This window comes from Drosophila virilis, chromosome 4 (assembly GCF_030788295.1).
Source record: "Drosophila virilis strain 15010-1051.87 chromosome 4, Dvir_AGI_RSII-ME, whole genome shotgun sequence".
In the NCBI taxonomy this organism is placed as follows: Eukaryota; Metazoa; Arthropoda; class Insecta; order Diptera; family Drosophilidae; genus Drosophila; species Drosophila virilis.
In genome coordinates, this window is record NC_091546.1 from 2,918,000 (window position 1) to 2,935,260 (window position 17,261).

Sequence of the window (17,261 nt, forward strand, 5' to 3'; positions counted from 1 at the left end):
TGTTTTGCATATGCAAATTCCCAAGAGAGCGCACACGATAAACGAACGCTGAATTTTCAGCCTATTGTTTAGCTTGGGCATCACGCAATGGCCTCCGTTATTATTTCTTTTGCAATTTACTGCAATTAAAGTCTACAGATATGTATCGCAAACTCACAAAGTTCATAGTATGGTAGAGAAATCTATGCAAAAAAGAATTTTGCATCGGCCGGGAATCGAACCCGGGCCGCCCGCGTGGCAGGCGAGCATTCTACCACTGAACCACCGATGCTCTTATAATTATGCTGACAAAATATGCAGCTATTAAGTGTGGGTATTTAAAATTTAGTATAAGCTCTAGTTCTTTAAATTTCAAGCCAAATATTGGTGGTAATGTAGTCTCAAGATTTCATTATATATTCTGTCTGTGATATAATCTGTCCTAACATTATATCATAAAATTCAATTGTCTAGGCATTGGTAGTTTTCTCAAGACAGCTGGGACGTTGATTCGCTGTTAAGCATTCCCAATTTTGCGATAAAAATATCATTTACGGCCTTAAAAATATTTACTTATAATTATTAGAGCTTAAAATTATTATTAACAAGGAACGCAATCATATATATTTGTGAGCTAGCGCAAAAAAATTTAGTTTGCATCGGCCGGGAATCGAACCCGGGCCGCCCGCGTGGCAGGCGAGCATTCTACCACTGAACCACCGATGCTCTTATACTTCCTCTGGCAAAATACCCTAGCATTAAATATGGCTGTTAAAGATTTAGTATAAGTTATAGTTATTTAAGTTTCAAGCCATATATTTAATTTTAAAAAATAGCATGAATTTTTACTTTAATAACTACAATACTTGAATAGATGTTTTGTATGTATATAAATGTAGGCATTCACGATTCTCGCAAGCGTTCCTTCTACAAACATTCACAGTGCTCTGATAACATAGCTAGATTACAAAAGCTAGTTAGGTGTTATACATCCCTACTTTTTGATAAAAATCTCTCTTGCGGCTTTAAAAATATTTACTTACGTTTAGTTGGATTTTATTATCATCGATGACCCCTATACTAGTATAGCTGACGAAAAAATAAATTGCATCGGCCGGGAATCGAACCCGGGCCGCCCGCGTGGCAGGCGAGCATTCTACCACTGAACCACCGATGCTTGTGTCTAAAATTATTAATTTTCCAAATTGCCAAGTCCGCATAATAAGCTAACCAAAATATTGTGAAAAAGTATAGCGAAAATTGGGCTATTAAAATTTGATATGCTTATGGTAGAGTTCATAGACTTCTCTTCCAGATTATCTTCAATTAGTCATGAGCCAATAAAAAAAGTGTATTGCATCGGCCGGGAATCGAACCCGGGCCGCCCGCGTGGCAGGCGAGCATTCTACCACTGAACCACCGATGCTTTCTTGGGAAGATGCGCCCAAGACCTGCACAAAAATGCAGTTTTGTCTCTTTTATAGGCGCTAAGTTGTTAGTCGAGCAGCAGTTGCTGCTACTACTGCGACATTCCAGTTCTCCCCTTGAGTATTATCATGGTCGATAAGACGTAGTTTCTATTTGTAGCTGGGGTCTTTAGCCAGTCACACACACACTCACACACCTATTAGCTGGATTTTGCGCACTCTTCAAACGCGTCTGCAAAACGTATCGTAATTTTGCAATTAACCTGCTCAATATTCAGTTGACATGCGCGTAGGTTAAGCGTGCCTCTGAATGGGGCCCACGTATGTTTATGGATTCGGATTGCGGCTTAACATTTATTGGCTTAATTATGGCGGTATTTTGTCACCTTTTTTTGAGAAGGCTTTAAAGCTGTCCGCATGCGGATCTTTCAGTGGCAGCTGTAGATCCGGTTATACTTGATCATTGGCTAATTGCTTATCAGTAACAACTGATTTGCAATGAGGATCCTGGCTAACCTTTAAAATACAGTGGCACATTGCCCCCTCCCTCTCTTTCGTTCTCTCTCATCTTCTTTCCCCTCTTCCTCGCTGCGTTAACTTGTTGTTAGCCTTGGCAGCTGCTTTTTAAGCGCCGTCTGTGCCTGACATTGGCCGCAACATTGCAACTTCTCTCTGTTTTATACCCTGTACGTATTCAAAATATCACGCAAGGGGTAGCATAGTTGTACGTAGAGGGAGGAACCTACAATAAAGTATATCGGCATATTTTTGGATCTAGTTTTTTTCTTATCCATCTAGTAGTAGTATCTAGGGAGATATCTTAAGCTGTAGTATAAATTATTTTACAGAAGATATTTATCATTTTTCCATAGTAACCATTTCATTAAACTTGATAGATGCCTCTCTTTTGAGTTGGATATACTAAGATATGCTAAGTTGGATATATAAGAGATCTTTAATTTGATTTATATAGCATTTGATGTAAGTTTGGACAGTTGTACAGGGTAGCTCCCAGCCGGGACACACTTGTCTAGAGCACCCTCTTGTTTTGTTTTTTATGTTTTCCGCTGTTTTTGGCGACTTGGGTGTATTGTGCATTGCGGCCTAGACTTGTACTAGCCATTTATGGCTTCTGGCTTGGCTTTGTCTCCCTGCCGCCGCTGCTGCTGCTTCTTCTTTCTGCTCAACCGCTGCTGCGGTTAGCATTGAACAAGCGCGCGACAACTTTTTGTCGTGCATTCGCAAATTAACTAACACAATACAAACTAAGCAAAAAGGTAAAAATAAAAACAATAAAAAAAAAACTAAAGACAAAGCGGAGATAAACGCGTTGCTGGTCAGCTGCTCCCCTCTATTTTGCCCTGCCCAAGCACATGAAAGTAAATTATGTTAATTATTTTTGTAAGGAAACTGGAATGTGCATAGAGTTTCTCAAAAGCTGCTCTCTTAAATTGGCTGCCGGGCAACATGTTGTCGCAACATTAACTGCTTACTGACCAAGCTGCATATGACTTAAGAGCAACATTTCTATAATGCGTGTGTGCGCAGCTCTCTTAAGACGTTGGCTGATTAACTGCTTAGCAACATGCTGCTGAGATTTGTACTGCTTGCGTGCTATGGTCATTTGTTTATTCCATTCTATTCTATCACGGCTTGATTTAAGTTTAAGTATTTAAATGCTTAAATGTATGTTATTTTAAGTAAAAAACAGTTGAATATATATTGGCAGAAACAATGGCATTTTTGGTTGCCTAAGCGTTTACGATCGCGTTGATTCGTATATGCATTTTAAACTGCTTGCGCATGCGCACCCTTACCAGTTTACTTTATTGCTTTAAACTGCGTGTCAGCATGTTGCTGCGATATATTTACACTGTTTGCGCGTGGGCCCTGTTGCTATGGATCTGATTGATTGTGTTCGCCTTTTCTTTCATTTATTTTGAATTTTGAATTTGCTTATTTTTTCAACTATTAATTATTGTTATTTTTAAATATACATAAATATATTACATATATGGTGCAATGTCCACATTAATTTAGCTGAAGCTCAATTATATCAACATAGCACTGCTTGCCACGCAAGTTCGCATGCACTGCTTGCTCCCTTAGCCGAAGCTATGTGAAGATCGCCTGGCAACATATTGGACTGCTTAGACTTACACTGTGCTGCTTAGCTTAGGCCCTGCTTGTCCAATTTCACTGCTTTCACAGTCGTTTGACTTTGTTGCTGAAATTTGTAGATTGCCTATCAACATGCTGCAGGCACATGCTTGCACTGCTCGCGCTATGCAGTTGCCCCTTCAACAATCTTCTCTTCGGCCAGCTAGCAGCAACAGGTGTTTATTTCTTTTGTATACCCCTTTATTATTTATTCATTTTATTTAGAGCTCTTCTAAAAACCTCGAAAACTGGCTTGGCTAAATTTTTATATGACATGGGGCCGGCTTTGATTTTTCTTATTGCTGCATTTCCTGCCTCAGAATTGATGGTTGGCAATGGTTTTTTATTTATTTACATCTTAATTATTAGACTTGAGAATGGGGCAAAATATTTTCTTCATAGCAGGCAGTGTGGCAAATGCTTTTTAACAAAATTTTTGTTGTTAGTTTAAAAAACAGTTTTCATGTTACTTTTATTATTTTTTTTAATTATTTCGTATTTATTTAAAAGAATGGAATTTGGACATTTTATAAAAAGACTGTTTAGATGGTACAAATCGAAATCGGACGCTAGCAACAGCAAAAGTAATCGTGAGTTGTTAACAAATGTGAACAGGATGAAGGATTTTTAAAAGTTCATAGATGTTGAAATATAATATAATTAAATGATATTAGCTTTGATTTAAAATGCAAAGTTATCTTTTAGTTAGTTATATTAGAGTTATTCGGTTGAGCCGAAAGTTTTGGCATGTATCTGAAGGTATCTCCGACCCCATAAAGTATATATATTCTTGATCAGCATCAATAACCAAGTCGATATATCGATGTCCATGAACGAGAAGATCTCAAAAGAGACTTGAAATTTTAGCTGTAGGTCCTTCTGGTGGCGCGCAGATCGAGTGTTTTTCCGATAGTATCGATAACATTAGCCGCTTCCAAGCAATCGATAAAAATGACTTTGACATCCTGATTTTTGAGCACATTTCCTGAGTTTCAAGAGCTAGACTAACCAAACTTTAGATGCAACTTCTAGAATAGCATAAACACATTCAAATTATTAATATTTTTAATTCAATTAGTTTTCTTTCTAGTTTTCTCATACAACTTATAAGTAGAATTCACTTTAACTTTAATTATTGTTTATGAAACAAAACCCAAATCTATTATTTCTCACTCATTCAATCAATCTCCATCGCTTTCTCGTTGCAGAAAAACGCTCGCAGAGCAACATTGGGGCAAGACCAACAACAACTCCACCAACTACAACTACAACAACAACAACAACAATCGCCACGCCCACTGGCCACAAAGCTCCCGCAAAGACATCGCCACAAAAAGGCGCCAAAAATGTTGCAGGAAATACAGTTATTAAAAATATAACTGCCACAAAAACTCTGCCCGCTGGCATTGCAGAAGGTAAGTCAGCGAAAAGTTCACTAAATATATATAATATTATATACATATATATAAATAAAATGAACAACAATCAAATTGAATTGGACTTCGAGTTCAGTTCGATTGTTTTGCTGACTTTTGTGAAAGCATCGCAAAATGCGCGCGCCCAAAAACCAATTTTGTGTGATTTTTGGGGCATGTTTCGACTTTTATTTGACAATTGGTTACGCGGTCTTGCAACAACAGCAAGTAGAAGAAGAAGATTTGCCACGTTCGCGCAAATAGCTGAAAACTTTGCGACCACACAAATTGTGCTCCTGGGCTCATTTTGTTGCCTGCAAAAGTTTTTGTTTTTTTTGTGACTTGTCGCAAGTTTTCTAATTAATATTAATGACTTTAATTAGCCTTTTGGGGCGAGGAAGACGCGTGTTTCTCATTGCCGTATGGCAACTTTTAGCTACTTGCCACGCTTGTGGCATGCCTCCGAATTTATGCTTTCAGAGTGCTTATTTTTAATTCTTTTACCTTGTCGCGCCAAGACACCTGTTTCGAGTGCCAAACGCCTCAACGCAGTTTCAATGGCAAATTGTGCACTCAATGTAGGTGTAGGGTGTGCGTGTGTATGTTGGGACAGGTGTGTGCGTGTGTGTTACAGCCAAATATTTGTTGAACATTGAACTTTAAAGCAAACATCAACTTTTTGCCGGCTGCAGGCATGCAAAAGATATATTTGCCAGTTCGCAAATTGTTCTCTCACTTTGTACAAGCAAGAATTTATTCCATAATATTTACATGTTTATATTTATTAATAATAGTTATTGGCTTAAGAAACTGATGGCATTCCATATTTTAATATTTATTTATTAGAAGATATTGGTTGGTTGGATTCATTTGCTGTTTTTGCTGAGCAACCGTCTCTCCTCCCTCCTAAGCCCAAAATATTACCAGAAATCCTTCCTCATAAAATGTATATATATATATATTTTTTTTTTTTTTTCAATTTAAATATTGGCTTTCAAATCTATAGAGACCCCATTTGAGACTTCTTTACTTCGACAATGTTTTAAACCCTTTCCTTCTCTTGCTGAATATAAATTTCAATTTTTTCAATAAAGTCTAGTTTTCATTTATGTTTCCTACCAAAGTAAGCACAAATTTCATGTGTTTTTGCAAGTGCTCATAGCATGTTCTACATAATGCCCCAAAGCGTTGCAGCGCACAGCACACTTGACAGCCCACTTCTACTCGCCGCGCTCCCTCCCCTCCTCCCTCACACCTTGATTACCTACCCACACAAATGTCACAACTTGTTTAAGCCACAAACACGTTGCACGTTTTGCTGCGCGCGGCTCTTTGATGTTCAGCGAGTTGTGCGCCTCGAATATATAACTGTTTCCTTTGGGGTGGGCCCAAGGAGGGAAGGGGGCGTGCCGCGTTGGCGTGTGCCACAAATACGCCCTCATCCAGCCGGCGCTGCCCGTTCCCCCTGTCACAGGCTGCTTAGCACTACTTGTGCCATGTTTGGCTTATTGAAGTTAAATTGTTTGCTTAATGTTTCGCGTTGACTTTAGCCGGTACACATAACCCGCAGGGGCCCACCAAGGCTTAGCCAGTGCAGCAACCCAGCCAAACGCTCGCACAGCTCTTAACTTTAAACTAATATAATAATATGCTAAACCTATGAAAATGTTTCTTAATTTAATCTAAACTTGTACATAGAATACTGTGTTGGTAAACGCATATTTATGGGATATCAAGCAATTTTGTTTATCATTCTTAATTATACCATAATTCTTTGAACACTTCAGCTTTTAAGTTAATGAAACGCATTTTGTGTATGTTTTTTAATTCTATTTTAACCTTCAAAATGACAAAAATGTCTTGTGAATGCAAGAAGATAGGAAAGAGTGTTGCTAAGGCTATAATTGAGATATTAGGAATATGTTTAGAAACAAATATAGAAATATAAGTTCTTAAATTAAGTGATATTCATATGATTTATTTGGATATATGTGGGATATTTCTTCACAGTAAATTTCATTTTTAGTTAAAACTGTATATTAACTTTTCTTTACCATTCAAAATGACAATAATGTGACTTGGAAACAGTCTTACATTACGATAACCATTTTTTCAGCACACAATTATCGATTGGTTGCGATAGCTTACACAAAATTTGCAAATGAGCCAAAAACTATTTGTCCCACAAATCGTTTTACAATTGCGGCTGGCAAATTGCAAAGCATTTTGAAATTTTATGAATATGAATATGAAAATGCCCAGCAATGTGCTGTCATATCCGATGACAGTGACGATGAAGACGATGACGATAACGATTACGATTACAGTCTCTGGGTGGGCCTGTTACGCATGGCGTCCAAAAGCAAAAAAGTAAAAGTGAATGAAAAATGAAAATATGAAAATGAAAATGCTGAAAGGTGCGTGTTGGCGGTTTCTTTTATTTGACGATCATTAACTTGCCTCCTCTCTTTTTTTCGCAAATGATGAGCTTGAGTTTGCTTTGGGGTCACTCGGATGGGGCTGGACTGAGTTGGGCTGGGCTTGGGGGCCTCTAAACTGCTCGATTTGGGCGGGACAAATGTTTTGACACAACATTCATCAATTAATCGAATGAAAGCGTGAAAAATGGCCATAAAACATGAGAGAGACACAGGCAAAATCAATGAACTTGGCTGCGTGTAAGTTTATGTTTGTTTGGGCTATAAATTCAGAGTGAAAATTAGATAAAATTAAGAGGCGTGCCACACACACTCGAACACACACACACAACAGTTAACCAAGCAAAAAGAGTTGGCGTGTTCATGATTTTTCTTTTTCATTTTTATTTGTAACACAATCAAATTAAGTGACAAATTAATTGAGTGCGCATCATGTTAGGCGTGAAAGCCATAAATAACAATTGGCATTGACGATGCGAATAACTTTTTGGGTGTGGGCCCTTATCGCCAGGAAGATAGCTTAGCAAGATGTGGGAAGAAATTTATATTTAATTTATAAACAGTATATATATTCGAATCTTTTAGGAAAATCAATATAATATAATGCTAATATATATATATAAAATATTATATATTTATATGCTTACTCTTTATCGAGTGTACACTGTCATTTGCTGTGCACTCAATTGAAAAATGAGTTCAGGCCACAAAATAAAAAAAAGAAACAATCATGTTGTAAGCCCTTTCGTCAACGTTCTCATAAGTGTGTCGCCAAAATCAACAGGTGTAAAAGGCAATTAAACGATTTACACATGAATTAATAGTCGCAATAATATTGCATTGAGTAGATGAGTTTTTGTTTTTATTTTCTGATTTTTATTGCAATTTAGCTGCTTTGGCGTATTGCGTTGTTGTGTGCCATATAAGAAACTGAAATATCAGCAAAAATATTTCACAAGCTTAATTGGCATAGCAAATAAGAAGAAGCAGATGACGCAGTAGTAGGAAAATAAACATGCAGAAGATATTTTTTTTCTCTCATTTTTTCTCATTTGCACACAACAACAAAAAACACAACAAACAAACTTAGCGACTTAAGTAAGCCAAAAAGCCAGAGTTAAAACCCAAACCCAAACCCAATCTCGAAGCCAAAAGTCGATTGCATAAATTGCTTAGCAAATCCACGAGTAGGGCGGGGGACTGGGCTGGAGAAGGGGAGGTTATTTTTGTGTAATTCAATTTTTGAATATATTTAAGGGCAGCGTGAGAACCGCTTTTGTAAAAGGCAATCATATTTTTAAATTTTAGCAACAGCAACAACAAAACTTGCAGGTGGGAAAATTGCAAGGCAGGTTTTAAGTACGCAATCGGCGTGCAGCAGCTGCCACAGCGGGTGGCGCCACCAATTTGGGCACCGTTCAACCAACTATTGTCAGATCTTATATAAATGCTCTGCTCTGGTTCCTGGGTAAAAACATTCAATTGGCAATCACATGCGAATATTCATAGTTTTTCTTTTGAGCTTTGATATCCGGCACGCTATTCGTGTGTCCGACGTTTCAATACTCTGCAGCAAGGGTATTACGAGTTGCTTATACAGTTTGAAGGGTCTTAGGGCGTGGCTATAATTGAGTTAGTCTCCTTTCCCAGTTTACTTGTTTTAAAATGATTTCTTGCCATTTAAATATTCCTTCTTATTATCTGCGCCCTATACGTCTTCGTTGCGATCCTCTAACTTTTAATTGCGCTGGTTCGACTCTTAGTATAAATTAATAATCCCATGTTACAAGTCACATTATTTCGAAACTATTAGGTTATAGGATATTTATACCTCTATGAATCATATAAATCAGCCCCAAGTTATCTTAAAGAGCATTTCGTATTCGTTGCACTGGAATTGGGTTTTCTCTTCATATAAATATATCTTTTATTATTATTTCTGGTACTTGTGCAATATTTTTTTAATCATGCTCGTATCACATAATTAATGAATTTGCGCTCATTATTTTGAGGTTTTTATTATTTTTTTTTTTAATTTATTTATTTATTTTTTTTTTTTTTTTGGCAATTTCGTGGCTTACACAGGAAAAAACAAATTGGGTCAGTTTGTTTTTGGAGCCGGGTGACAAGTAAATCCCATTCTATTGTTCACAGATATGAGAGCGCAACTTCAATAAAAGCGTTTTCCTCTCTTTTGGTTATTTTGACTCGTGGTCATAATTAAAATGCGCTGCTTAACTTGGCTCTAGCTTGGTGGAATCTTTAACTGGAGCGTGGCTTTTAATGTGCAGCAGTTCTGGGCCAGCCACAAGATCTTTTCTTCTAATTTTATTAAATTTCGTTTTGTTTTTGTTTTAGGTTTTTTTGCTTGCATGCTTGCGGGCTCGTGCCAGTCAATGGCCAGGCCAAAAACTGATGGCCTTCTCTCCCCCTCTCTCTCTCTCTCTCTTTCCCTCCCTCTCGCTCCCTCTTTGTCTGTCTGGCTCTTTGCTGCTGGCCAAGTGTGACGCGAAAGTCACGGCGGCGACTTTACGAAATGACAAAGTCTACAATTACAGCCAACCTTTCTTTCCATATAAACCAAAAACCAACAAGTAAGAGTGTTCGTGCTCGAGAGTGCCCGACTAGCAGACACCCTGTGACCAGCGCTTAGAATAAGAATAATTCATTAAAAAGTGTGTTGTAGGTTAAAGTTAATCGAAAAGTGAAATATTTAAAGTCTGCGTGTGGCATCAGATTAGCTACATAAATTTTGTATCTCAAGCTCTTTAATTTCCCAAGATGGACCTGTTTTCAATTCGATAGTAATCGACAAATTATATAAAATCATATTTTTCGATAGAAATGGAAGCTATCGAAATAAAGAATCAGATAAATAGGAGCATGTTGTAGTATTTAGCTTTTATAGATTCTTTTTAATTTCCATATGTGTCGAAAATATAATAATATTTTTCAATAGAAAGATCAAATTTATGTCTATTTCTTTACTATATAAGATCGTTGCTAGCATTGAGATGAAAAGAAGTACGAACATACAGATCGTTTTTTAATATTGATCAAGATTATTATAAATAATATATAGATCAGAGAACTGCAGATGCTGTCTTCTGCCAGTTACATAAATTGACACACAACTAGTATACCCCTCTTTACACACTTTCAATGGGTACAGGGTATATGACTACCAAAAAAAAAACCAACAACCAGCGAAAGGGGGAAATGGCAAAAGCACTTTGTTTTCTTTTCAATTTTGTTGTTTTTTTTTTGCCAGCCAAGTGAAAATCATGATTAAAACAATATCTATGCGTATATCTATCTTTATCTTATGCTAATTTCTCATTGGCCATTAAATTCTGCCCCAAACACAATTTAATTGCGGATCTTTTGTTGCTCGCTTAATTTCAATGCATCTTTTAGTAAACTTTATTGTAGAAATTAAAAAAAAAATAAAAGTTTGACCTTAATGTGGAAGAGAACTTCTTTGGGAGATATTTTCCAATATGTCCATCTTTCACTTATTTGAGCGCATTCAGAAATTGAAGAGTATTCCCATATTATAAACATACATGTTTAGACTTTATATTTTGCCTTTGAATTTGTTTAAACTTGTCTTAAATTCCTTTCTTTATATATGCATATCATACAAGTTTTAAGTCTCTATGACCTTCCGGGCTTCAATTTATTAAAGTAACTGATCCATTCATTTTTGTATACCCCACTTAAATCCAAGCCACTCCGTAAGTCTCAAGTTTATTCGATCTTTAATCATTCGTCTTGAGCCAAGCTTCTCTATGAGCTTTTAAGCTTATATTGAAGCTTACCGATCCATCCATTTTTATGTATATCTCATTCGTTCTAATTTTAAGCTAACGTGTAAGCTTTAAGTGGAGCTCCTTCATAAGTTTTTAAGCTTATATTGAATCTACGCTATCCATTCTTTCCTTTGTTGAAATCTTTCTTAACTTCATTGAACCTTTAAGCTTCATGCGTGATTAAAGCTCACGCTTCTATAGAAGCTTGCTGCTCCATTCTCAACTATATTTAAAAACATTTCTCGAATATATATGTATTTCATACATGCGCTTTAAGCTTTAAGTCTTATCATGATCTTCATTATTATTATTTAAAAATATAGTCATTTATTTAAATGGTTATTTATTTTTAATTTCTTCTAATTACTTAACTTAATCGCGCTTTATATTTCCGACTTTGTTCGCATTTCCCATTTTGATTAATAGCTTTTGCCACTTTGGCTTTAGCTTAGTCTTTGTCTTAAAATAATTTTTTTTTTTGCTTTATTTGCACAGTTACAATTAAATTCATTTCCCCACCTACTTTTCCTCCTACTCACAATTGTTTTTTTAATGTTTTTGTTTGCTTTACTATTTTTGTTGCTATTTTTTTTTTTTTTTGCATTTCTCTTTACATAAGCTTTGAAGTTGTCTTTTTATCTGTTATTTTTTGTTGTTGTACGTTTTGTGCTTTACCGCCGCCGCCGTTGACTTTGGCGTCGCGCGCCTGTGGCTTGAAGTTAGTCGCGCGTCGCGCTTTCAAACAAACGGACGTTGCGCGGGGCCTTTTCTTGTGGAGCGAGAAGTTAGCAGCAAGCAAGCAGATAAGTGCGTGCGTTCGTTCGTGCGTGCGTGCGTTTCAGTGAGGGAGTGAGTGAGTGCGAGTGAGCAGGCCTGCGACTGTTGCGCTGGGCTGTGTATAACACTTAACGGACTACAGTTTGACAGTCATTTGTTGTTTGTTTTTGTTCTACTTCGTGAACTGCGCCTGCGTCTGCTCTCAATGAAATAAAAATAAAAACAAAAAATGGGCCTCAACGAGTTTGTCTCTCTGTTCTACGGCTCCGCACAGAACTTGCACGTCAACGGCGACGGCAGCAGCAGCAGCAGCAGCAAATCGGCGTCGACGTCGACGTATTCATTGCCAACGGTCGCGGATGTCAAAGAGTTTCGTCAAATGTTAAAAAATCATAAAAATAATGTGCAGGCTAAGAAATACAGTTACAAGGATTATCCCAATGATATGAAATTCAGCAAAAATCTGAATGCGTCGCAAATCTATGCAGCGCAGCCGGCGGCAGCTGCCAAAAAGCTGCTCAACACCAGCAACAACAATAACAACAACAACAGTCACAGCCACAGCAACAACAACCACAACAACAAGGCTGGCAAAGCGCCGCCCGCCACAAGGATACCAACAAAACTAGCCGCAGCTGCAACATGCAGCAGCAGCAGCAGCAGCGGCGGCGGCGGGGTCGGCGAAATAGACGTGCAACGCGGCAAACACAAATCCGCAACATCCGCGAGCTCCTTTCTGTGGAATTCCTTTCGCTTGCCACGCAGGCAGAAGGCAGCGTCCGTAGCAGATAAAAAACGCGCAGCCGGTGAGTGACAACAACAAAAAGAAAAAAAAAAACAAAAAGCTCAGGGAGATCTGTGTAAAAATCAATTGTCATGTAAAAAGAAGCGCGACATTGTGCGAATTTGAGATACCCTGGAGAAACGAATTTTAAACTAACAGTTGCAAAAGTTGTTGCGATTTGCGGTTGTGCTTCGTTTACATTCACCAGTTTTGGATTAGACGATACCCTGTATATACTATTAGAAAGATACTAGATACTAGATACTAGATACTAGATACTAGATACTAGATACTAGATACTAGATACTAGATACTAGATACTAGATACTAGATACTAGATACTAGATACTAGATACTAGATACTAGATACTAGATACTAGATACCCTGGAACACCTTAGATCTGTTGGACATTGTTGGTTTTGTTGTAAGTAACGCTTAGAACAAATTAGATATTTAGGCAGGCAACGACTGGTAGATACCTAGTGTCCAGTAAACGACTGGAAAATACCTTAGTCTTCTTACAATGTCTGCTAGACCGCACAGTATGTACAATCACAATTTTCAAAAATATATTTAGACATCTGTGGAAAATGGGTATAAGCCTTATATAGGTAACAGGAGAACTCTGCAGTGCTCTTTCTATCTTCTTCGCAAACTTCTCCTTTGGAGGACGAAATAACTGAGCATACGTTATATTAATTTTGATTAATGTTAAGAATCTTAATTCAAAATACACTTGATTTAAATAAGACTATAGCAGCCACATACTAATTTTCGCAGCTCTAGCTCTTGTAATTCCAGAGATTGGGGTATTTATGCTATAAATTGAATTAAGTGTAATTCTATGTCTCTACGAAATACAGGGTATAACAAGCTGCAACTAATTGCTAATGCCCAACATATTATCTGCCTGGCTACATCTTTCGGTCTGACCCATTTCCGTCTTCGTTTGCTCCACGAGCCGCGAACAATGCTGTGGCTCGCGGCCATTTGGCTAACAAGCGCTTAACAAGAGTTAAGATCTGGCTGAAGTAAGCCAATAAACTAGACAAGACATGGGAACAAAAAAACAAGAGCCGAGGCTAACGGCAACCCACCTGCAAAATTCTAACTGCCTAGCGGTTATCTAATAGCTGGAACATCAAATTTAATGTGTTATATAAGGTTACACGTTTTGTCCCTCTCTCTCTCTCTCTCTCTCTCTCGAGCATTGCGACAATTTCCTGTCTTCAAACGAGCCGTCAAATTGTTGTCTACCCGAATAATACTTTTTCACCTCGGCGCAATTAGAACTCAAGATCCCCCCCCCTTCTCTCCACCTCTCAAGCACCCCTACCAATGCCCACAGCTCGAACTCATAATTTTCTTGTCTACGCTTTGTTGTCTATTTTCGCTTTTTGGCGCGTTTCAAATCCGATTCTGACTTCTTTTCAGTTTTTTTAACTTTTAATAATAGAAATAGAAAAAAAAACTCTACTTCTATACAATCATTATTATTAAGTTTTTGTTGATAAGTCACTCGTGTTTGTTTTTTGCGCTATAAGCAAATCCCATAAAATCACACGATTTTTAGATAAAATAAGAAAGTTATAATATCTAACAGGCCGAAAACTAAACACCCTTCCAGATATGTAAGAAAAGTTATGCTGAGTTTGATGAATATATTTTGCCATCCTAAACTCATTTTTCAAACGATTGTTCCTTAAGTGACAAAAAATATAGTAGTACGATATTGACAAGACTTTGCTCATATGTATGCTACATAGTTTAACTAATAATTACCGAGTTTGGTAAAGATATCCTGATAAACCAAAAAGTTTTCCATACAAGAACCTACTTTTCAACCGATTGAGCCCTTGACAGCCTCGGATATAGTGGTCCGTTGCGAAACTTATAAATGCTGAGCTTGGTTAAGATATCTCCAGGCGGTTCCAACATATGTACCCCACTTAAATTCCACATAGCTCGAAAAATAAATCCCAATCTCTCCTAAGTATAGACCATTAATTGAGGTACATATATTGGGGACTTTTAATATATATCTGTACATTTTAGTAAATATATTGACTTTTTTAGATCATATTGGGCAAAATATTAGATTTTGATTTTCCTAAATTTTTAAAATTTGTTTTCTGAGTTGATACTCAGCATATTGCTGATATTTTGGATACTCTGCGCAGGTACGCATATGTAGGCGCAACAAGAAAAAAAACAACCTATTTACCGCCCATAACATCCACAATAACGGGGCATCTGCTGCCCGGCGCCAGCGAGTGGACCATTATTGATTTTTACAACACTAAAGATACTTAAAAAAAAGAAAACGAAATACACACAAAAGCGAAGAAGAAGAATAAGAATGGGCAGAAGAGCGGCGGCATGCCTACAAGTGCGCTTACAATGTGACGCATGTGGTTTTGTTGCTAACCTCTGCGTCTTGCGCCCGCACCCCCACATTGGCACCCTCGCCACAAGACATGTCGGCGATGAGTCATCCTCGCAGGCGACTACTCCAACCGCGGACAGTCACAATAATAACAAACTGTACGAAAAGTGTAAGAAGAAGCTGTAGGAAGCGCTTGCTCGCTGCTCTCTCAGCAGCACACAGTCACTTTCTCTCTCGCTTGCGCGACTGCGACGGTAGTCAGCATAAAAATTGCATAATGTGTTTCTTACATGTGTAACTGCTCTGTGCGTGTGTGTGCGTGTGTGACACACTGACACTTATTGCTCACTGAGCGCAGTTGACAGCTGAGAGAGAGAGAGAAAGAGAGCGCGCGTTTAGAACATGCGCATGCAATCAATGGCTGTGCAACTGTTATACAGTGCACGCTGATTGTTTACAGTGCTGCACAAACTGTCAAGTAAGCTTTGTTTTGGACAACAACAAATTTCGAATGCCCTTTTTGTTAGGGTATTTGCTAGTCGTGCAGGCCACATATTCTTTTTTAAAGCTTATGTCATGTCTGAAGTGCTCTGAAGTGCGTTTTGCTTTTAAAATTGCCCAAAATTGAAAGCCCATCAAATCGATTAATTAATAAAGCAAAATAAAATTTATAATGAAATGCATAATTAAATTGGCGCGCTGCGTTAATTAACGGTACAGGCGCGGAATTAACAAACTGTGACCACATGCTGTGGCGCCTCCAGCCAGTCGGCCAGCCGGCCGCTAATGGAGTCAAGTGCAGGCGACGTAACGGCCAATGTGGCTAATGGCTAATGCCGCGTGGCAGCCGCCCCCTTCCCCTCTCGCCACGCTCATATGTTGTGCGGCAAAGCGCAACAAATTGTTGCACTCGGCTGCAGTGGCTGCCACAGCAGCAGCAGCAACAGCAGCAGCTACGAATTGATTGATAACCGCCTTTCAGTCTTGAGTTTGCTGTCTTACTGCTACTTCTTCGTCTTCTGCTTATTTTGGCCAGCAGCCAATTGGCCAAAGTGCCGGTTGCCAGTTGCCAGTTGCCGGCTTTTGGCCTGCATACGGTACATGTTTATGCATAGACGGGGCGTATGCGCAATTTGCATGCAAAGGCGCGAGCTTCGCAAATTGCTTTTAAATGCTGATGGCACATTTTTCACCATGGCTTATTATTATTTGTTGTTGTTGTTGTTGTTTATAGTATAAGTTGTTGTTGCTTTTTTAGTATATGTTGTTGTTGTTGTTGCTTTCAGTTTTTGCTGTTTGTTGTTGGTTGTTGCTCGTGTGCCATTTGCATTGAACTTGTTTATTTATCGCATTACACGCAGTTCTTTTGCAAGCCCACCGCACCCCCCACCCCACCTGCGCCCTTCACCCATTGTGCAAGTCATTGCCAGTCAGCCATTTTTTTGCCAGGCCATAATTAAGGTCGTGTGCCTGTTAAACTGTGCAACAAAAGAAAGGAGTGTGCCACATTGTTTGCCACTGCGTGTGGCATATGCCAGCTCTTAATCGATTTTAGTGATTGTGCGAGTTTTTTGCGCGGTGCGACAAATCGAGGCGTCACATTTCATATTCAAATTCATGAGCTGCATACAATTTACTTCGATTTTATCTAAAGTAAACGGTTTTTGTTTTTAGATTGTTTCGGTTATTTTTTAGCTATTTAGCTCGAGCACATTAAAATGTTGTTATCCATGCTCCTTGTACTTATCCCAACTATATCAAGCATCTTACTCAAAATTAGCACAATCGAAATACTATATGTTCTTACTTAACAATTTTTTTTTGGTTATAAGGATATCGAGAAACTATAATTTTAATCATACAAAAGAAACTTATGAATGATATATATTAAAAATTATATCTTAATTTATAGGTTGATATAATTTCATATAATTTAATTATTATTGACATATGGCAGTTTTTTAACATTTTATTATAATTAAATTTAAATTTTTATTTTCTTCTTTCGGATACGTCTTTCACGTTGTTACCAAAATTCGCACATAATAGGCCACGTTTGTTTTCCTTCATGACTTTTTAGTT

The 17,261-nt window shown here is 37.9% G+C and overlaps 1 protein-coding gene and 4 non-coding genes across 9 annotated transcripts in view; 1 reads left to right on the plus strand and 4 right to left on the minus strand.

The window, feature by feature from the left end:
• toc (toucan) overlaps positions 1-17,261 on the plus strand; it is a 140,421-nt gene that overhangs the window by 105,097 nt on the left and 18,063 nt on the right. For 3 of the 5 annotated variants that reach the window (XM_070209477.1, XM_070209478.1, XM_032438652.2), the window contains one exon: positions 4,775-4,981. In XM_070209477.1, coding sequence (XP_070065578.1) covers positions 4,775-4,981 — 207 coding nt within the window. Of the gene's footprint in view, positions 1-4,007; positions 4,157-4,774; positions 4,982-12,222; positions 12,815-17,261 lie in introns of those variants that run through there. The other 2 variants (XM_015173077.3, XM_032438651.2) reach the window with 2 other exon arrangements.
• TRNAG-GCC (transfer RNA glycine (anticodon GCC)) lies at positions 201-271 on the minus strand. The gene has a single exon. It is a non-coding gene; the product is annotated as a tRNA-Gly (tRNA).
• Positions 635-705, minus strand: TRNAG-GCC (transfer RNA glycine (anticodon GCC)). Its single transcript has one exon. It is a non-coding gene; the product is annotated as a tRNA-Gly (tRNA).
• On the minus strand, positions 1,086-1,156 carry TRNAG-GCC (transfer RNA glycine (anticodon GCC)). The gene has a single exon. It is a non-coding gene; the product is annotated as a tRNA-Gly (tRNA).
• TRNAG-GCC (transfer RNA glycine (anticodon GCC)) lies at positions 1,335-1,405 on the minus strand. The gene has a single exon. It is a non-coding gene; the product is annotated as a tRNA-Gly (tRNA).